Source organism: Dermacentor albipictus, chromosome 3 (genome assembly GCF_038994185.2).
Source record: "Dermacentor albipictus isolate Rhodes 1998 colony chromosome 3, USDA_Dalb.pri_finalv2, whole genome shotgun sequence".
In the NCBI taxonomy this organism is placed as follows: Eukaryota; Metazoa; Arthropoda; class Arachnida; order Ixodida; family Ixodidae; genus Dermacentor; species Dermacentor albipictus.
In genome coordinates this window covers 6,806,405-6,828,192 of record NC_091823.1, presented here as the reverse complement: position 1 = coordinate 6,828,192, position 21,788 = coordinate 6,806,405, and the positions used below count along the sequence as shown (strand labels likewise).

At 47.0% G+C, this 21,788-nt stretch overlaps 2 protein-coding genes across 7 annotated transcripts in view; one reads left to right on the top strand and one right to left on the bottom strand.

Annotated features, from left to right (window-relative positions):
* LOC135895998 (polyunsaturated fatty acid 5-lipoxygenase-like) overlaps positions 1-21,788 on the top strand; it is a 443,319-nt gene that overhangs the window by 220,118 nt on the left and 201,413 nt on the right. The window lies entirely within an intron of this gene.
* The window catches only part of nwk (nervous wreck), a 179,391-nt gene that overhangs the window by 67,557 nt on the left and 90,046 nt on the right, over positions 1-21,788 (bottom strand). For 5 of the 6 annotated variants that reach the window (XM_065424270.2, XM_065424274.2, XM_065424271.2 and 2 more), the window contains 3 exons: positions 13,798-13,910; positions 2,379-2,528; positions 916-1,125 (listed from right to left, as the gene is read on the bottom strand). In XM_065424270.2, the coding sequence (XP_065280342.2) occupies positions 916-1,125; positions 2,379-2,528; positions 13,798-13,910 (473 nt within the window). The remainder of the gene's footprint in view (positions 1-915; positions 1,126-2,378; positions 2,529-13,797; positions 13,911-21,788) is intronic. The other variant, XM_065424272.2, reaches the window with a different exon arrangement.

Sequence of the window (21,788 nt, the reverse complement as noted above, 5' to 3'; positions counted from 1 at the left end):
CGCGTATGTTATCGGACGGGAAACGATAGGCGCTAGAGCTTTAGTCAGCGCAAATACTGTACAGAACGGCACACGACCGTACGGCAGATATTTCCTTCCCGAAAAACGGAGCAGGTGCAAGACCGCGAATCACTACATATTGTATACTGTGCAGCGTGTGGGACAACGCGGCAGGGCTAAAGCCGTCGAACCTACGTAGAGGACTTGAAATCATAACTGCATTCCTGCCGTACTGAGGAGAAATACGAACACTTTCTTATTGTCCTGACTAGCGTATAATGCTGCGCATAATGAGAGGCCGCAATCTAATTCCTATGGCGAAAGTTGCGCTCAGCATGACGCCGTGCTCAAGTGACGCGTTGACCTCTACTACGCTGTATACGGGCAGCGCCTGCTCGAGAATTACAAATACCATCCAACAGAACTGCTTGTTGGCCTAGTTGGTGCTTGCTAAGAGACATGTTTCTTGCCGCAAGTTAAAGCACACACAAAACACAAACAAGTCGCTGGATAACATTGGTTCGTGAACTGCGTGCGCATGCGTGTATGTGTATATACATTCCTGGGTCACCGCCCAAACTAAACCAGTCGGAAGTGCCGCCCGTGTTGTCTTCTATGTGTCTTCCTTTTGTGTGTCTTTTGACTTGCGGCAAGCAACATGTCTTTTAAGTACCATCCAGCTGAGGAAAGAATCAACGCGCATCAACTGCCGAAGGCCTTCGACGGCCGTGGACACTTTGGCGCTGAAGAACCGCTGTGCTTACGGAGTTGTTCGTTCGCCGCCGCATACACAGCGACCACGCTGTCTGCCATTCTACCACGAACACGCTTTGCACGACCGTGCCACAATGAGCTTCGTTGTATGCAGCCACGAGTTCGTACAAGCAGTGAGAAAGGATGACCGCGTGCACATACCTCGTACGAGAAGAGCGCGAAGCACTTGATGGCCATCTGCAGCGAGTCTTCGCGCTCCTCTGCCAGACGCAGAGGCGCCTCGTCTTCTTCCTCGGCGGCCGGTGGTTCGCAGGCGGCCTCCAGGTTGCCCACATCGATGGCTGACACCGACACCTGGGGCTCGTCCTCCCAGTTCACCGACGTGGGGTCTTGTTCGTACGTGAGGCTGCCCTGCGCGTCAAGAAGTTCCGCAGTGGGAGCGTCGAGGGTTCATGGAATGCATTTCGGTTCGGTTACGCGCGAGGGAAAGTGCAGTAAATGTGACCGCTACTAAGTGCGGCCCCGACGTGCAGAAAAAGTGCCGCCTTATACCTGGTATAGCCAATGGCACATTGTACACCGATTTGGAGCAATTTTTCCTTGTTCCACGACTGAGAAGTCATGCTCCTTCGCTCACCTAGGATCAAGACTTCTGTCTCTGCTCTCACATCTCTCAAGCGGAGATTTCGGCGATTAGCCATTGCCGCGACGATCATCTCTTTATCGCGTTGACTGTACTTGTGAACGAACGGCGCACCAACGACGGCCAATGAGGAAAGCGCTGTTACGTAAGAGAAACTTCGTGAACGCGGGCCCTGATTATTGACTGCTAGATTAAGAAGTAAGCACTTTCGAATATATCAACGAAACATGAAATCTAAATGAAAACTGGTACTCTTACGCACAGAAGGAACAAAATTGGGAAAGCGGAGCAGTGGAACCACCGCAACTGGAGACAACCATTGGTGTCTCGGTAATGTTTTCTGCGATGTCCTTTGCCTAAGAAGTGCACATTGATGACAAACCAGAAGTTCGTCACTGTTGTCTCGACGGAAAGTGTAAGCAGCGGGGATACTGGGGTGGTGTTGTCCGTCTTCCCGCAGTCATGTAGCTAGTGCTCTTTCAGAGTGTTGATGTGGTGATGAAGTTTCGAGCAAATCACAAACTGTGTCGCCAGGTACGTCGCCCAGAGGATGTATCAGCGCGTGTTTGCAAGTTGTTCCCACAGTCTCTTACGTTAAATAAATGAAGTTTTACTCTCTCTCTTACATTACGTATGCTTGGAACGCCTTCGGACAGATTTCGGCTGATAACACTGCCATCTCAAGTAGCAGAGTCAAATGGCACTTTTTTAGAATAGTGAGCTATAGTGCGTACATGGGGAAGAGTATAATCGAACAGGATCGTTGGCGGTTATGCCTCATTCATGACTGCGACATAACCGCAACGAAATAATGCATGCATCTTCATTTTTGAATAGTTGTGCAACAAAAGAATGATTTAAACGCATTGCGGTTGGTCCCAGCGTCGTGAGAGCCCCGTTGTATCCAACGGCGTCTTCCCGCAATCAGTTGTACTGGCACGCGTAGATTGTGGTATATCGGTCATCGCCCGAACCTCAGCAGTGAGCGTAGAAACTGACGCGAGGGCATGGGTGGGTATACCTGCGCCGAGGAGGCTGCCATCACCTGCGCGTCTGCCTCCGAGCCGCCCCCGACGGACGATGCCGCCGGCGCTGCTGACGTGTCCGACGAGGACCCGCCGTCGAAGTCCGCCTCGTAGGGCGCCGCCTCGTTCGGCTCCTCGTAGTTGAGCTGCGAAAGAAAAAAACACCGCGTTCGTGTCGGCGAGCGCGTGCACACGTGCGTGAGTTGTGCTATGGTGTGATCGTGCATGCAGGTGCGTGCGCCCGTGCGCGTGCCATGCAGTTATGACTCTCGTTGATACGGACGAACCGAATACGCAGCAAATGGACCAAACGTTTCCCGCGTGAAACAGTAATGGGGCTTCGTTTAGCTGGAACAATTGTAATCGACGCAATGGCGCAGAAAATATATACGAGTGTTTGAAGGCACAAAACACGGCGCTTGTGGCGAACATTTTGAATGTCTTCGCACCCTCGCCTTTATTTGCGCCATTACATCTACTTTTCAGCGTGCTTGATACTAGTTTATATGGCAAATAGCTGTCTGGACAGGGCCATGTTGCGCGGATCATTAAGACAAGAAACTGTACAACTTTTCTGGATGATTTGCGCTGTTTTGAGGCTCGTGCGGTGACGCAGACATCTTTGCATGTTTACCGTACATTACTTTTAAACCACCGATAACATGAACCACACAAAGAACAAGACAAGCACAGTGTGATGTTAGCACCGTTAAACATTATTGATAGTAAAGCGCACCAACTTGCCCTGCAACAAGCCATTTGGAATCACCGCACGTGATGTGGTGCTCAACGCACTTGCTCAGTAGGATCAAATTGCAGAAGGACACACGCACGGGTGTTCACGTGATTGTTTCTACTGTTCTGATTTCGGCTGCTGCGTTCTTGCATGCATGCAAATAGATGTTAATGTGGCTCGGCATCTTGCATCCTATGACAAGTACAACTCAGCACAACAAAGTGTCTCAGAGCACGTCGACTGTCCGCATCTCTGGAAGCAGTCCGCGTCATGTGATTGAGAGCATGCCGTTGAGAGCGCTCGGCGGCGTAAGGCAGCAGATCACATGATTACAGGAAACCGTGAGGTAACCCGACGGTAGAAACTGCTGCCGCCGCAAAGTGATGCAGCGTCCGTCGAGCTGCAATCAAAGCAGCGGGAGTGTAGTTAATTTAGACAATGCATGAGCCATATTAACACATCTGCTAAGCAAGAAACGTGTAAGCACAAGCAGCAGTCGCAATTTCGTCAAACTGCAAGCATCTACATTGCTAAGTTTTTTGAAGAGCAACTGCAAAGACAGGAGAGAGAACATGAAAGTAAAACATGACAACCACCACTTCTCTGCGTAACGGAGCGAAAAGAAAGATACTATTCTTCTTTTTCAAATGCATTTGCATGTGTTTCCTGTCAAGAGCTGTTCTTATAGGGGACTCATTTTACAGCCTGGTGCCACAGTGTCCAAATTATAGCGAGGCAAGTATTGTGTCGGGGAGTCAGCGACTTGAGGAGTCTGATTTGGCTGGGAACCCCCTTTATATAAGGTGCATGAACAAGCAAACGGCAAATCTCAGAAAATACCGCACACGTACAAGCAAACGTGACCCGCAGTAGTTGAACAAAGGAAACTTACAGTAGTTGAATAAAGGGAGCTTACAAAGCTACGAGTACAGTCGAACGCCTTTGTTATTAAGTGCTTGGGGCATCTGGAATGGTTCGTTATAGAGGTCACTTCGTTGTAGAAGTGGTGCACCGCAGAGCTCGCAATATAACCGGGACGGAAGCATTCCTTCGTTATACAGGTAATTTCGTTTTATAGACGTTAATGGTGCAGGCGTTCGACTCTGACATACTATAGCACACTGACGTAGCAATTATAGCAATTGCTACGATTAGGTGGATATCTCATTTTCCCTTAATTAAGTACTTTTCTCCACCTTGCGGGTTTCCGCAGAACGATTACGTCAAACCCTTGCCTTTGCTTCGAGTTGTTGACAAATTCGACTTCGCCCTGCTATCTGCTAGCCGCGTGGCTAGCTCAGATGGTAGAGCGGCTGCCCCAAAAAGGCGGTGGTTCCGGGTTCGAGTCCCGGACCAGGACGGATTTTTCTTCAACTGTGAGGCATTTCTTTTGGGGAACCCGTAGGGGTTTCCTTTGTAGCAATTGCTCCGATTAGGTGGATGTCTCATTTTTCCTTAATTAACTATAGTACACTGCCTTTTATCATAAATTTACGTTTAGTATAATGACAGGTAGAGACAGCAGAGCGCAGTCAATGATAATAGCTGATCCCAAGACGGAAGCAACACTAAAGTATTCTGAAATTTATCTGTTCACTTTTAGCGGCTACATTGATGCTGCTTTTCTTTTCATTTTTGTTCTTCTTTTGGTGACACCGTGCGATAGAGAAAGCAACCTGAAGAAAGTAAAGAGAAGTGCACGAATAACTTCCGGCGCCAGGGACTGGTGTTGCCCGGGTCCAAGAATTTTCGATTCGAAAACTTTCCTAGAGTCCGTGAAACCACACTAGTGTATATATTGAATAAAACGCCGCTTAAACGCGGCGTCTCATTCATAGCTACAACTGGCCGTGACACCCTTACAACATCACTCTGTAGGATAGGATAGGAATAAGCTTTATTTGTCCAACGGGTATTGCTGCTGGTGCCCGGGGCTAAGACGTAACGAAACAGTTTTTCTTGAGCTTTTGTTTTTAGCTAGCTTTCGCATTTTCGTTTTATGTTAACGTTGGCTCCGATGAACATCCCGGGCTATATTTGTCTAACTGGTCAACGTTATGAAGCAAGCTAGCAGTACAACACGACGCTGCTGACTAGTCGGGTCGAGCCATGTTGGGCTCAGTGCTGACCCCCGAATGACGATTTGGCCACGCCGTACCTCGAGCTCGTCATCTACACACACAGGGGTGTCAAATCACGCAGCGCTACCACTTTGAAGACCGGTGGCAAGCCATGTTCTTTCTCGATGCCCGCACGCGCCAGTGCTTTGACGCTGGTACTGCCTGCGATGAGGCCGATGCTCGGTGTACGTGCGGACAGTCTTTCATTGCTTTTTTTCTTTCGTTTTCCTCGTCGTATTCTCACGGGGCATAGAAACGGCATGGCAGCTGAGCAACGCTTGCGCAAACTGAACGCACGCCCTGGGCAACCACACGCTGCGGAAAGTGACTATCCTGACATTTCGAAAGGCGGCTATCCTCCCTATAACAAAATAGGCTCTATATTTCGAATGCTTACACGCTTTCAAGACAACAAGCGGGTGCTTTATGCTCTGAAAAAATAGTCTGTGTTCATGAGCTTTCTTTCATCTACCCGTATTGTTTTCAGCGTGGGACGTTGGAAGTTTCCTTGATCACAGTGTACAATTCATTTTTTGCGCACTTTGCTGCGTGGATGTCGGCGCAGGAAACCGCTACGAGCGGTGAGAACTTGGTACTACAGAAAGAGAAACTGTGTGCGCACTTTAGTGTGTGGAAGCTGCAACCAAGTATCGCGCAGTTCAATGCTGCTATAGGGAGACGCACAGGGTGTCGGGCCACCCACTCCTATAACTGCATTCATAAAGGCAACCCGATCCTCATGTGCTTGCCTCGAGAGAGAGAGAGAGAGGCGCAAGCGGGAAAGGAAAAGCAATGCGAGGGCGACGCAACGTGGCCGCCACACCGAAGAGGCGGAAGCGTATTTCAGCATTATCCAGCCGGCGCGCACCTGGCCGCTCTCTGCTTCGCTAATCCTCTTAGCGCGACTCAATCGAGAGGAAACGGCGACATCAAAGCTCGTCCGGCGACACGCAGCTGGGGAAGCGAATCCGTCTGGGAAGATGTGAAGAATCGGGACAGCTCATTTCTTAGCGTCGCCTTCTCAGCTTTGGACTGCACTCGCTAGTAAGTACGTGAATAATCCTGTTACACGTAAAGCTGATTACACGTGGTGCGCTACCGTGTGTCCTACATTTGAGGCAGTGATTCGGGCTAATTTTACATGATCGATACATACTGTGCTCGCATTGGAAGATCTTAACGGAAAATGAGAAAAGCTTCCCTCAGACAAAGCCATGACATCGCGCGATTCAAGCGCGTCGCAACATTGCCCCTATTGCCACGTGACGCGAACTTTGTTTCACTTGCAGACGGAGGGCGTCAAACCATGTGCCGTAACAACACGCGCCTCGCTCTGTCAGACCGTCCATGAAATTGTTCATTCGCGGTGCTGCTTACTACGGTTCCTGGAACCGCTGCGATAACGGCTACATCGCCAGGAACCTGGGAAGACCGCAAAGGAAATCATCGGAGGCTCATGAGCTAGGCGTCAGCCCCACGGAGACGAACGGCGTCGTCTGCTAAACCCATAGCCTCCTACGTACACTCTACGCCTGCGAGACACAAAACTGCCGTCGTCTATGGCGGCGCCACTTACGTATATGCTGAGAGCCACGATATTTTGGGCATTGGGTTGAAATTGGGCTGTGCCTTGAAACAAAAACGTTTCTGTGCCATGGCAGCAGATAATAATTTTTTTTCAAAAAGAAAAAGCAACCTTAAGACAAAATATAAATTTTCAACTCGTCGCTACCACTCCTATATTGTTTCTAATGATTTCTTTTTGTTGTTGTTAGCGAACGCCGAAAATGTAAACGATGCAGGAGTGCAGATTCTTGGGCTATTGTTGGTTCATTGCATCAATTGAAGCCATAGCGCTGGACTGACACGGACAAGAAAGAGGACAGGACGTGCGCTAACTATAAACTGAACTCTCTTTCGGAAAAGCATGGTACTTATGCCGGCTCAAATGAGCGGAAATCATCGCACGCGCAACCCAACATTTTCCAGCCGGACCGTTTCCCTTAGCCTAGAGTAATCGACGTAGCGCTGACGCAGTTAGCACCTTCTTTTGCAATCAAGCTTGCTTCTACAATTTCCCGCGTGTCTTTATCTGTATTTCTAAACACTAAACAATTCTTAAACAGCGATTTACGCCCGAAATCATCACAATGCAAGGAGCAATGCCCAAAGCAATCTTTAGCGTCGCGAGATTTTCTTTTGGACCTCTGTCGTGATCACGACAGATGTCTAAAAGGAAAACTTGTGACGCTAAAGATTTTAAAAACCTTTCGATATGTGGATGACTGCCTCTTGATGTATGATTTCGATTCAATTAACACTGACACAGCGAATGACGTGGTTGCCGTGTTCAATCAATGTTTTGAAAAATCTGGGTATTACGCATGAACTGCACATGCGCATACGCAACGTTCGGCACAGTATGCCGGGTAACGATATGGGCCGTTTGTAATTTCATATAAGAGCGTATGCCTCCCAGTTCTTGAGTACGTCTAAGTAGAGTTACTGTATATGCTACCGCAGGTAGCAGAGTTGCGCGTCTGTTTTATCACGCCGCTAGCGCCCCTATTGGCAGAGCGTCATCACGTGGTAGTCAAGCAACCGTGCATTGCGGAGAAGCAGATGCCCGGGCCAATTTTTGTATTTCCCGACGCCGCCGCTGCAGCGAACTGGATTGACACAAGTTATCGCCAGTCAAATTCAAAGCGAATCCGGCCGATCTTGGCGTTCGCTGTTCGCGTGCCCCCTAGCTGCGGAGAAACAACACAACGTGCGCAGCGCATCTCACAGTTGGTTCATCGCAGTGTCCGCGCAGTCCCATCGGAATGATATAATGACCAGGTGCTCTGCTCCCGTCTGCACGAATCGCTCTGAAAGCGGAAAAGCTTTTTATTCGATCCCATTCAAACCCATGCACCACACTGCTTTCACAGAACTGTCATAAAAAAGCCAGCTCACATTTTCAGGATAATGCACTGCTCTGGTTGCTGTTTCTGAACATAAAAGAGGTTACACAACTAAGTAAAGATATTTCATCTACTACTGCTTATGTGAAGCAGGATGCAAGAGGAATTAATGTCGTTATTTACCATACGGTAAGGGCCTTTACTGTGTTTTGCATTATTACCCATATTGTAGCTATGCCAATCCTGTGAGAGAAAAACTTTCACTACACTCCCACAGAAGGTTACTTTTCGAATCCCTGCAGTGAAAAGGCACATAATGAAGTGGCACTTGAAGGTGTGGCTGATATCCAGTGCCTGCTAGTAGGTGGGTACGTTTCTACAGCAAATTTATTGGGGTACGTACCAGAGTCGAAATACTAATGGTTGGTCATTTATTCACCAGTAATATTTAAGACTGCCTACACGTTGAGAGCTTTGGCACATAAGCAGGCAGTATCCGGTGTCCAGTGCAGCGCCGCATTATGGGCCCAGTGCCGCGCGCTGGATGCTGGGCTGGCGCGGCGTACTGGGAGGCACTGGGTACTGGTGCGAAAAACAGCTCTAGCGCGTTAAGTACGTGGTGCATGGACACCGTATATATATTTTTTGAGAACAGAAAGAAACAGAGAGCATCTTGGCGCATTAAAAAAAATAAAAAAAAAGCTCCGAGCAGGATTCGAACGTCGGACCTGCAAATCCCAAGCCCAGTACTATACCACTACGCCACGCCAGATGCCGAACATCGGCGCATGATTTTCTATGTCAAGGACCAAAAAGCAGTTTTAGTTTCACAGAGAGAAGTCTCGCTCAGTCATGGTAGATGCGCTATCGCCCAGCAACTATAGCTCACGCCTGTACCACAAAGAAAATTTTGCTGTCCATATTCAGTAGCTTGCTCGGAAGCGCCACAACACCGATTTTCACTTGCGATTGGCATTTTAACTTCGAAAAAAGTCCTAAATGAACCACCGACCCGGGATGCTGTATTAGCTGTTACTACCGATTTGGATAGCCGTTTGTTGTTCTTCACGCGAAGGATATGCAACGTTTTCTTAGTTCAGCGATGCCTTTCAGTCGACACGTCTGTCTATTCATATATCTTCGTCAGAGAAGCGCAGGCTAGGACTGTGATCCTTCGGCCACAGCACATACCTGTGTTCATGACGCGTCACATCGGCGCTCATCGCTACTTGTGCTGTTTGTACGCTCATGCTACTTGTGTTAATTTAAGGACACTGATGCGAAAGCTGAAATATGATGATTTATCCTTGTTAGACTTCTTGATTCCTGAGCCTAAACGCGCCGAGAGCGTGCAGATGGACTCGGCGGATACGCTTGGCATAAGCTTCAGTGGGGACCGATCTCGGCGCCTTTTCTTGACGATCTTATTGTCAGCTGTTTCGATGCACTTTGTTTGCGATTAGGCGGAAAAGCAGTCCACGAGCGATGCAAAAGCGCCCACGGTCGATCGACAATACGGTAGGCAAGTCGCCTGCAAAAACAGAGTGCGGCTTCGCCGCATAGATTTGGTTGCTTGCCAGGCAAGATGGCGGACCTACGCGCAACTCTGCTACCTGTGGTAGCATATACAGTAACTCTACGTCTAAGCGGTTTGGGGCGCTACCTGTAGGTCAAATTGTGAACTTCTCGAAAATGTGCAAAAGAAGTTTGCATCTGTATTTAAACATAGATTCTGTCAAAAGCCTTCCATGTCCACAAAGGTAACACAGACACTCAGGCTACCTACCCTCACCTGTAGATGCAATAAATCGGACGTTCTTTTTCTTCACAAATTACCACATGGAAAAATCTGCTGCTCGCACTTGCTTTCTAAAGTGCACTTTTACATTCCGCAGAAAGGCACAAGGAAACAGCGCGCCTTTCAGCCTTCACATTTTTGTGACCCTCTATCTAGAGTGCAGGTGACATATAACATAACAAATAACGCCCATTCAGAGTGCCTGGGCATCTTCGTGCCTCTTTTTAATATTTTCCTGCAAGGAGTTACAGAGGTATTTGAATAAGTGAACAAAAACTCTCACATCTGTTGTGTGTTCCGTCATTCTGTAATCATTTCTTCTCTTCCTCCACTTTTGCTTTGTATCCTCTTCGTGTACACCTTTTAAGCTCTGTTAAAATCTGTATTCGCGAAATTACTATTCTTTTTTTGTTGAGCGTGCATGTGTATGTTTCTGTGAGCGCATTGTTCTTCCTATGCATTGTTTTACCGCGTGCGCCAGCACCAAGACCCTCGATGTTGTTCCTGTGCACTTTAATAAACAACTTTGATTGATCAATCGAGCGATCGATTAATTATTAATTAATTAGTTAATTAATTAATTAATTAATTGGTTGATTGATTGATTAATTGATTGATTGATTGATTGATTAATTAATTAATCAATTAATTAATTAATTAATTAATTAATTAATAATTGATTGATTTTGATGTTTCGTATTCTGCACAACGCCATCAGAGAGCATGGACATTTCCATGTTCCTGCCTGTCATCACCAACACTCAACCGCCCACAGAACACTGAGTCTCGATATTTTTCACAACTCGCTGTCATTGTTCTTTTCCGACCTTTGCGTTGTTGTGTCCTGGTTTTACACATTGTTGAACCGCCTTTCTTCTCCTTTCTCTTTTATATTCAACTTACGCTTTGTTGTATGTACACTGTTCATTTAAAAATTATTCTTATTATTCATTTTTTTACCTATATTGCCCTGCAGTTTTCTTTTGTTTGTTAATGTATACATGCGCCAGCACTCAGACCATAGGGTTGTTCACATATATAAGGTAAATAAATAAATAAATAAATAAATAAACAAACAAACAAAAACTATTATTATTATTATTATTATTATTATTATTATTATTATTATTATTATTATTATTATTATTATTATTATTATTATTATTATTATTATTATTATACAAAATTAATGTTAATGACCAAGTATATCAGTGAACGCAGTCCGTTCAGCAGTATGCGTAAATACACTTCCCAGTGCAGTCCTAAACGCTCCAAACATCCCCACTGATGCGCATCTCAACTTATACCTTCACTAAAGTATAAAGATCGTGCGAACTGAAAATCGGGAAGTCCTGTGCCTAATTATTGCACAGACGAATTTCGTTTTTTTGTTTTGTTTTTCGGACTCTCTCCAAACCCCTACACAAGGGAGATCACGACTCATATACAGCATTCTTGGAAAATAGCGAGTCCGAACGGCCGGCCGAATTTCGGAAGTACACCCGTAATCGCTCTAACGTGCCTTTGAAAGTGTTTTTGCCTGCTCCACTCTAGATGAGTAGACGTCCAAGCAGTCGCGGATAGTTTTGCTGCCCATTTCTCATTCTTACGTAAATCGTCAGGTTTCAGTGATGGTGCCAGTCAGCAGCACAGGACCGTTCCCACATCTAGTGCTGTGTTGCTTGACAAAAAAGCTCATCAGGGATTTGCCTTAAGCGCTTGAGGCCTTCCCTATCGTGCGGCGCTGATAGCATCCGCTCCGCAATTCTAAAAGCTTACGGCAGTATATTTGCCCCGTTAGTAACATCTATATTTCATAACTCTATAAATATTTCCACCTTTTCTCACATGCTGAAAACTGCTCGCGTTTTTCCTGCATTCAAATCTGGCTGTAAAACCAATGTCTCGAATTGTCGCCCAATTTCTCTTCTCTGTGCCACGACTACGATTTTTTCGCTTGCTCTTCACAACATGTTGTCTTTCACTGTGAAGAACTTATTGGTTCCGAATCAGCATGGATATATCACTGGCCTATCCACTATTACAAATCCCGCAAGGCTCATGACACAGATCCCTGCGCCGGTACTTCAAAGGAGGGCAAGGTGACGCCATTTATTGCGACCTTCGCAAAGCTTTTGATGTAGTCAGCCACTCACTGCTTCTGATCAAGCTTACGCACTTTGATGTTGACTAGTCAGCTGTCAATCTCATGCGCAGTTATCTTCTTGATAAATGAGGTTATGTTAACGTCAATGGCCAAACGACTTCTTTTTACATGGTAACCAGCGCCGTCCCTCAAGGATCAATATTAGGGTCAGTATTTTAAAAAAAAATTATTACTGACGTTCTTTCCAATATTCGGAGCTTTTCTTTCCTTCTATATGCCGATGGCATCCAGATTCTTTAAAAAATCACACTGTTGATGGCTGTCACACCCTGCACTCTGACCTGTATTCTTCTTCTAAATTGTGTAAAGATAATAACCTCACCTTGAATGCTGCTAAGACCGAAATCATAACTTTCACACGCAAAAGAGCAAACATTTCTCTTTCTTACTGTGTCGATTCTGTACCACTGTGTGAAGTCTGTGAGATTAATGTTCTCGGTGTACTGTTTCATACAACCTTACACTTTTCAGCTCACACTAAACACGTTGCAATGCGGGGTACGCGCTCTCTTGGCTCTGTTTGCAGACTATGGAGAAAATTCAAAGTCTCCTACGCCATTCCACAACTTTTGTACACAACAATCTGTCTACCTCAACGAGAATGCGCGCCGGTCGTCTGGAATGGCATTTCTAAATTCAACAGTGACAGTACAGATCAGGTTCACAAAAAGTTTCTAAGTATATATCATCACAGCTTTGCTAACACGGACACTGGGCCTTGTTCTAGCACCGTTGGATTGCGGTTATTGCCTTTACGTCGCTGCCTACGTAATCGCGCTGACCTTCTGTTTCTTTTCAAACTCCTTCACAGTGTCCTCACGTGCCCCGAACTCCTCAGTTGTGTCACGTTTCGTATTCCGCGCAAGACCACCAGAGAAGATAGACTTTTCCATGTTCTTGCCTGTCATCACCAACACTCAACCGTCGACAGAAGCAGTCTTTATAAGGCTTATTTTCACGATTTCGATATTTTTCGTAACTCGCTGTCAATGTGTTTTCCGAGCTTTCCGTTGTCGTGTCAAATTTTCCCACACCGTTCAACTCCCCTTCTCGTCATTTTTCTTTTGTGCTTACATTGAGCTTTGTTGTACGTACACGCTTGTTTTCGATATTGTTCTTTTTATTCGTTCTTTTATGCGTTGCATATTGCAATCACTCAGTTCAGCCCTTGGGCGCGGCCGGGCAGCCACCATTGAGGGTATGAGCCATTGTTCATTGCTGCGCGTCTCATATGCGGGTCTATTCTCTTTTAAGTTTGCTATGTTTGTTATTAAGTTGCTTCTATTTTTATGCGTTGCATATTGCAATCACTCAGTTCAGCCCTTGGGCGCGGCCGGGCAGCCACCATTGACCTTTAGCGCAACCACGTGACGTGACGTCACGACAGCCGGAGGAAAAGCTGGGCCCCAACTCGCGCAATATGCAACGCATTCTTGGCTTAACCAAGCTAAGCCTGGCCGTTTTTTTACTTAAATTCCCCTGCAGTGTTTTGTTCTTTTAATGCATGCGGTGCGCCAGCACTCATACCATACGGTGTTTCCTGGGCACGGTAAAGAAATGCTTGGTTGATTTACTGATCACTATTTGGTTTGAAAACGCGTATCTTCGAGAACATATCCGCTGACAGAACCCTGCCGGTGAATGCACGGGCGAAGGCAAGGCGCGTGCGCGAGGCAGAGAACACGCACGTCTGAGCGAGAGCTCTTGCGGCTTCCCCGGGACGCGGTGCTGCCCTTGCGGCTCAGGTCGTCGATTTGAAGAGCGTCGATGTCCAGCGAATTGAGCAACTCGTCCACGTTCACTGGAAAATGCAAGAAAAAGAAAATGTGCGTTATCTTTATTCATCTTGAAACTCAGAAATCAACTGGCAATAGACAAACACATAACACTAGATGACACAAGGTACGAACTCTGCTGTATGCGTGGTAATTTACACAAGTTTGTGCATTTGTTCGTAACACCAAGCTTGAATGGTCCCACTTCGTGAGCAGAAAGTGTAAACTCAAATTTTCTTTGTTACTAAAGCATTTTGATTTTCATAATGCTACGCCAGTCAGCGTACGTTTTCTGACTTTTAGTTATATTATGACATTAACAATCTTGAAAAAAAATACGTCGCCAATCACTCCGCGACGGAAAATTAGCATACGAGTGCATGACTACGTGAGGTGTAGAGTATCATTGCAGCAACGAAGCAAGTCGACGCCGCCACGCAGGAAGTGGTCTTCTGCATGAAATAATTTTTCCAAGAGTAACGCAAAAGGAACGCAAACAAACAACAACAAAAAAAACCCGCCTCCATTCCACCGTGTGAAAGTATATGTGCATAGACGCTGTCGCCGACGGTGCGCAAACCCGCCGTGGTTGCTCAGTGGCTATGGTGTTGGGCTGCTGAGCGCGAGGTCGCGGGATCGAATCCCGGCCACGGCGGCCGCATTTTGATGGGGGCGAAATGCGAAAACACCCGTGTACTTAGATTTGGGTGCACCTTAAGGAACCCCCGGTGGTCGAAATTTCCGGAGTCCGAGCTCCACTACGGCGGGCCTCATAATGAGAAAGTGGTTTTGGCACGTAAAGCCCCATAATTTCAAGTATACATACATCGACGCTGTCGCCGACGTTGTGCAAGTACCACCAGCGACACACGTCACGCGGGAACGTACGTGTGCGAAGGCGGAGCGTACTGCCTCCTTCTTGGATAGGCCCTCCGCCAAGCGCAAGCGCGTTATTGAACTAAATGAACGTTTAAAAGTAAATTGCGTCAGAAGATGTGTAAAGCTTCAGGCATTTCATTGCGGACATTGTTATTGGAGTATACGAGAGAACATAAATATGCTTCGCGGAAACTGAAAGACAAAGCCCTCTTCCAGCAGCCGTTTCAGGCCTGTCTGAGCGGCTGCGGCCGCAACGTGGCGGCACCGTTAGCACAGCGCATACTTCCTCGTTGTTGTAAGCCCTCCGCCTAGCGCAAGTGCGGTATTGAACTAACCTGATTTGTCAAAGTAATATGCGTAAGAAAATTCAAAGAGTACGATTTACACACACCCTGGCATGATAGCATCGGGTTGTAATTCGAATATCCGAGAAAACTTAATTCTGTTACGCAGAGACTGCAGGACAAGGCCCTTTTCCAGTTGCAGTTTGTTTTTGGGTGAGCACGCCACGAGAAATTCCTACAAACCTGAGTCTAATATCTTAGCTGTAAAAAAAAAGAAGAAAGAAACGGTCTCCTCAGCCTAACGCATTTGGGGGAAACTCCAAGCGGTGCTTTTCTATAGAAACCTCGTTGGACATAACGAAATCAGGCACTGAAAACCAGCGAAGCCCTCAGTAGTACGTTGGCTGACCGTGGTACGCATCTTCAAAACAACGTAAACGCGATAAAAAAATAAAGAAAGAAAAAGGAAAAAAATTCCTGAGTGACGCGAATGAGATGCATTGCTCCGCCACACTTGTCTCCAACTGGAGCGCATAATCCAATCAGTGAAGAATATGCGGCGTCGGAGCGGAGCTTTCATAACCAACCGTCGCTAAATATAATAGGTGCACTGCAACGGGTGATTCGAGGCGAGTCGCCGTTTAATACGGGATGCATTACCACGCTGCGGACGAGGGTTGGGGAAGCCAAACACCAATTTCGGCGCCGCCGCGTTCCGGTGTTGTGACGCTTGCATGAACGCGCTTCTTATAAGCTCTTCTATTTTTTTCAATCAGCCGGAGCGTGTCTACGGGCGCTGTCTTTTAATTAAAACCGTCTGCTGCCCGGTTCGAGTTGCGTGTCGTCCATTAATTAGACCGCCCACGTGTTGTCAGCGGTCGTGGCCTGTCCGCAGCGAGGCTTTGAAATGGAAGCCCGCGGCGGCAGCATGCAGTGAGCGCTAAAGGATACACAACAACAAACTCGCGGCAGCCGCGAAGATTAGAAAACAGCCGCGCCTTTCTTGATCTTGCCGCCTGTGGGTTTAGCAACGCCCTCTCTCTGCTTCCTGCCATGGCGTGAATCCCACGAGAGGTCATCTCCTTTTTTGTGTGTCGCAATACAGCGCGCTCCCTTGAGAAGCGTGAACAGGTGTAAAGGCAGCTCGCTCGCAAAAAAACAAAAAGCCCACAGACAGAGCGTAATTGCGTAGCTTTGTGACACGAGAAGCGCTTCGAATTCCTCGGTTCGTCTTGCGTTCACCGACCCCTTTATTGTCAGAGCGGTGTCTGACGCAGTTTTGGTTTTGCTGTGAAATAGCGCGATTCGATCCCTGCACGACTACCATACATTCATACGTGGTTTGATAAGGCAGGCTGTCTATCGCAACGGGGTGTGGGGAAAAGGCTGCACCAGCGTGGACGTATACACGCAGCTTGAACTGCTCGAAAAGATTGCATATGCGTGGCAAGAAAAAAAAAAAACGTTATAGATCGTTTTCACAATTCGAAGGACCATGGAGCGCTGTCAATATTTGTGCCACCAAAAACAAAAGGAAAGAGTGCTGAAGACGACAAGGCCCTCTGTAACAAATAATTCATTTACATTTCATTATATTTTTTCTACAGTGGGCCAAGCTTCCGAGTTCGGTGCACTTTCTATTCGCTTGTTCATTCTTGCGCTTACATTTTGCGTCACAAACATTGAAATCTACGCGCCGAGTAGCTCGACATCGTAATTTGCTGATCAAGGAAGCTGAGGCACTCACTAGTTGCTTTGAGCTGTCTTAACGTGCAGCGCCGCCATATTGGGAAGTCAAAGGAAAAGAAAAATCTGCGAACGCCGTCAGAACAACATTTCGTGCACTTTGATCGCGCAGCCGCTGCGACGCCTCGGCATAATCTAGCTTATATTTGTTGTTACATTCTTCTATGGCAAAGGGATACAACCTATGAATTACAAGCTGAAAGAGTCTTCAGATGGTATTACGATCGATCGATCTACACTAGAACTTATGAGTGCCTACACAAGTAACTTTTTTCTTAGTATTCATTTTGTAGGCCTAGCACCGCTTCCTAGTTCAGCTTTAGGCATTTCCTTTAAGCTTAAGAGGAAGCTTTAGCTCGGACCCAACTACGACACGGCCTATTCAAATACATGTAAAACGCAAAAACGTTTTTCTGAGATAACCCCTGGACCTATTTTAATGAAATTTGTTGCATTTAAGAGAGAAAGCTAAATATTAGGGACTGCTGGAAGCGGAATTTCGATTTAGGGCCTGAATTTTGTTATAGAGATTTTCAAAACTTCGCAAGATTGAAAATAATAGAAGCACGAAGTTTACAAATTAATAGCTTTGCATCAAGAACAGATACCGCGGTTCTGTAAACGACACGCATTAGATAATTAAAAGTGGACAAATTGAATATGCTATTTGATATCTTACGTTAACTTGTTACGTCGTGAACAGGGGTTCCGCAAAAGCTCTATTGCCATATTATTACATTTTTTTAGATACACGTGACACATCGATTTCGTCTGCTGTAGATGTGCTATTAAATGCAATTCACATAATTTTGATATCATTTTTCGTTGTTGAGTTGCAGAGTTTTAAGATTGATAGTTTCGTTTTCTGAAAATTTGCGATTTATGCCAATTTTTAATAAAAAATTGACGAGTTAAATAAAAAATTCTAAACTGCAGTCACTACATTTTAAGATTTCATTTTAAATGCAACAAACCTCGTCAAATTTGGTGCAGTGGTTGCCGAGAAGGACGAATTCTCCTTTTACATGTATTTACATAGGAGCACCCGAGCTAAAGCTTGCTCTTAAGCCTCCGTAGTCGACATTATTGACCTTTCTAGCACGAATAACACGAAAAGAGGTGTCTCACTCTGGGCGTGAAAGTTCACAGATGCTCGACCGGTCTCAAAGGGCTCCACGCTCACTTCCGGGAAACTGGTTTGTGTTACGGACAGCAGTACGTAGCCTGCCAACCGAGGCGCTACAGATCCAGAAACGCCGATGATCGCGACGGCCGCGATGTGCTATTTATGAGCCTCTTATTAACGGGCTTCGAAGCAGACGCCGTCAATGATGCGGCGCCGCTTGTCACGTGGCTCGTTCCTGCTTTTGTTGATAGTGCCGGGCATACCCTGACCTGGGGCCGCAAGGGACGAGGGGGGGCCGTTGTGAATACGTTGCTTAATGGCGAGAGCGTTGAACTCGAGAAGAGTACGTTGGCCCGCGCGCAGCACGCTTGTGCCTTCAAAGGGTGAGCAGCGGAGGAAGAAGCACCATGCAGTGCATTCGAGAAGCAGAATAACGGGGTTTGCAATATCAGGTGCGAGGAAGGGGGAGGGGGGGGGGCGTCTACAATAAGAGCCAACGCACCGTCTAGCCCTGCGCCGGCTAATCGATCGGTCGCGCGCCGTGACACGACCCCCAGCGCCGTCGTCGTGCAGGCGCGGTGGCCGCTGCCACCCGGCAGCCGCCGCAATTTGGCACCGGTAGCGGCCCACTAATTTCAGCTTATCGGATGGCTGAGTATGGGACAGTTTGACGGGCTCAGCGGTAGCGCTTTTTTGGTGAGCTATCCGAAACATCTGCACGGCGATGGTAAAGGGTATAATTATTATTATTAAGAACATCTTATAATGTTCGAACGCAACGTGCATGCTGACTGCATAATTTGCTGAATGTATATTCAACAGTTGATGTGTTCTGAAGCGAAGACGGAGTTTTCTAGCTTGAAGAATTCTGAGTGGCATACCTGCAGCTTTTTTCGTCAGAGCTAGATGGTGACCACTTTAATGGAGGAATGGCTAAACAATCCTATGTATAGATCGATGTACGTGAGGCTCCGTTGTATAACTGTATAAAGTAAAAAAGTGTCTCGGTTACTCCATTTCTGTCTCTTATGCATAGGAAAAAAATAAAATTAAAATAGATCAATCGCAAAAAGGAAAAAATAAAGAAATCCGCATACTTTTGCGGCCACTACGGCTCTCGATACATTCATTGCGTCTGCTACCCACACCGCCATATTTTTTTTTTAAAGAACAATGACTTCTTTGCGATGTGAACGTCGCCTTCATCGGCTACTGCCTCCGAAATACATGACGGAAGCCATGGCCCTCAGAATCTGCGGGACGCACAAAAACCCGCGCAAATCACCAAAACAGCAAATGCCCCGGGGTGAGCCAGTAGTTAGTGCGACCGGCTCTCGAGTGCACATTGCTGCGAGTTCAAACCCAATGGTAGCAGCAACGGGCGATGTCTTTGTTCCTTTTCGCCATTTGGTTAGGGTTGCAGGGAATGTCACAGCATTCCAGACTAAAAATGCGACTTGTAGACAGTGGCGCAGAGAAAACGCACTACCGCGTGCTGCGTATTGAGTTTGCGCACTGCAGCTAGAGAGACGTGTGTACCTGAAGGGCCTGCTGGACGCGGCAACATCGATCGGTAGATGTGCCCGCCGCGGTGCCCGGCTGTCGAGTCGGTCCACGGGAGCGCTCCTTGTTTTATGATGCAAGTTTTCGAGTTTTCAGAGCCGATTTATTTCATTCACTCTGGTTTCCGTTTGGCGTCAGTGGAGGGTGGCTAGCAGCAAGGCCTAGGCCTGGCGTGCCGCGTAACAGAAAGGACGGACAGAGCACAGCAACGCGAGTTTTGAACACAGCGGCAAAATGCAACGGCCGTAAAGATGTTAAATATGGTATGCGCCTAGGCTAGTTGGTAAGAAATGAACCTTTACTACACAACGCACAAAAAAAAAGAACCGAAAGGAACTGCTGCACACAAGCGTTCACCTTGCGTGATTGCATGACTCGACTGTATGTGCCTTTGCTGCATGGAGTGCTGTGCAGGTTTTCGACATGGAACCCTGAATAAACACGGTTCATAATATCACGCAAATAAGTTCATGGCTACCAACAGTGCACGCCATCAGCGGCCCAAATGTAAAACTACTGCAATCTGATTTTATTCCAATCTCCTGACGTCATACATACGTAACTGCCGACGCATGCATCGGGTAGCGACTCGCAGAGTTGTTTGAACAGCTCAACCAAACGCTCTCATCATTCATGGGAGGTCACTTTTGTTAGCTTCAAAGCGAACAGCATTGCCTACCTTGACAGAATTTCCTTATCCGATTCGCTTCCAAGAGGCGAGGAGGACGCTCAAGGGGAAAGGGACTCGGTGGTGCCGAGCCAGCGCAGTGAAAGCAGATGACCGGACCAGAAAGGTGGTACCGGCGTCTGATTGGTCCGCTTACCGTTGCTTAGAATGATGTAGCTGGTTAAAAATCACAGCAGTGTGCAGCGGAAAACCAGAAATGCTAAACCGAATCTTTAATGACGGAGAGTTGGCAGAGCGATGTCGTATACGTTCGAAAGGGCTGGAAAACGTAATATTGTCATGCAAAATTTATATTTTATAAGCAAAGAAATCGTTTCTAACTGACAGCTCCGAGTAGTAAATGCTAGAGCGATTGTCGGCCAGCCATCCTTTATTCCTTTCGGAACGGGGTAGTCTCTGGCTATTACAAAAAAAAAAAATCGCTTTTGTGCGGCATATTCATGCATTCTTAGTGCGTACACGTCACTATTACGTGGCGTGATTTCACGGTTTTGCGACGTCAAGTGACAGATAGGCGAGGTGGGCACAGCCACAAAAGTTGGCGAAAATGGCGAAAAGGCTGAGAATCGGAAACAATTACATTTTTTTTATTCGGATTAATCATGCGTAATCAGTGCGCACACGTCATATCAGATGGGGCGGGTCATTCCCGCAGTTGTCATGACGTCCCGCGAGAGACCGGCGACGTAGGTGCGGCTTCTCCGGCGGCTAAGAGCAAGAACTCGCTCACATTTCCATGCGGCGCTGAACACATTCCGATTTTTAGGATTGAAATGGCCTAAACGAAGTCGCCTTGACCAGACATGGTCTTTTCCGGACGTTACCTGCAGCCTCGATAAACCCCACCCACCGACGAAACGCACCATTTCAACTGCCGAAGCCAAGTTTATTGTGCTGGACCACTTGAGCACTGTGTTTCAAAGCCATCTACAAGTATACACAGACGGTTCGGTGTGCGCACAAACAGATAGCTGTGCAGCGGCATTCTGCATACCATCCCTTGATGTGTCATGGTCTGGCCAACTGGATCGCGTAGTTTCCTCTACAACAGTAGAAAGCGCCGCAATCACCGCGGCTTTGCGGAAACTACGGGCTTTTTCTGCACCACATGTCGTGGTGCTGACGGATTCCAAGTCAGCATTACAGAGATTACATCGGGGCCTACCTCTAGAGAAATTTACAAGGCAGTCTCTGGCACTGATTGACGACCTAACGAGCAAAGGATTTAACATAAGGTTTCAGTGGATTCCATCACACGTAGGAATTGATGGAAACGAGGAAGCTGACGCCCTTGCACGCCTAGCGCTGACATGTGTCCCAAGAGTGAAAGCTCCAAAAGCTTTTGGAAACCCTAAGGGTGCCATCCGCCTTCACTTTAGAGAGATGCACAAGAATCCACACGAATCCTGTGTGACTCATGGATTTACACGCGAACAAGCGACGCTTTTATACCGCATCAGGACCGACTCCGCGTACACCCCAGCTTGGTTATTCAAGAGTGGGCTTCGCGCTTCCCCACTCTGTGTTTTCTGTGGTGACATTGGCGACATCGAACATTTCATTTGGCTATGACCGCCGTTTGACACAGAAAGAAAAGCGATGATCGACAACCTACAAA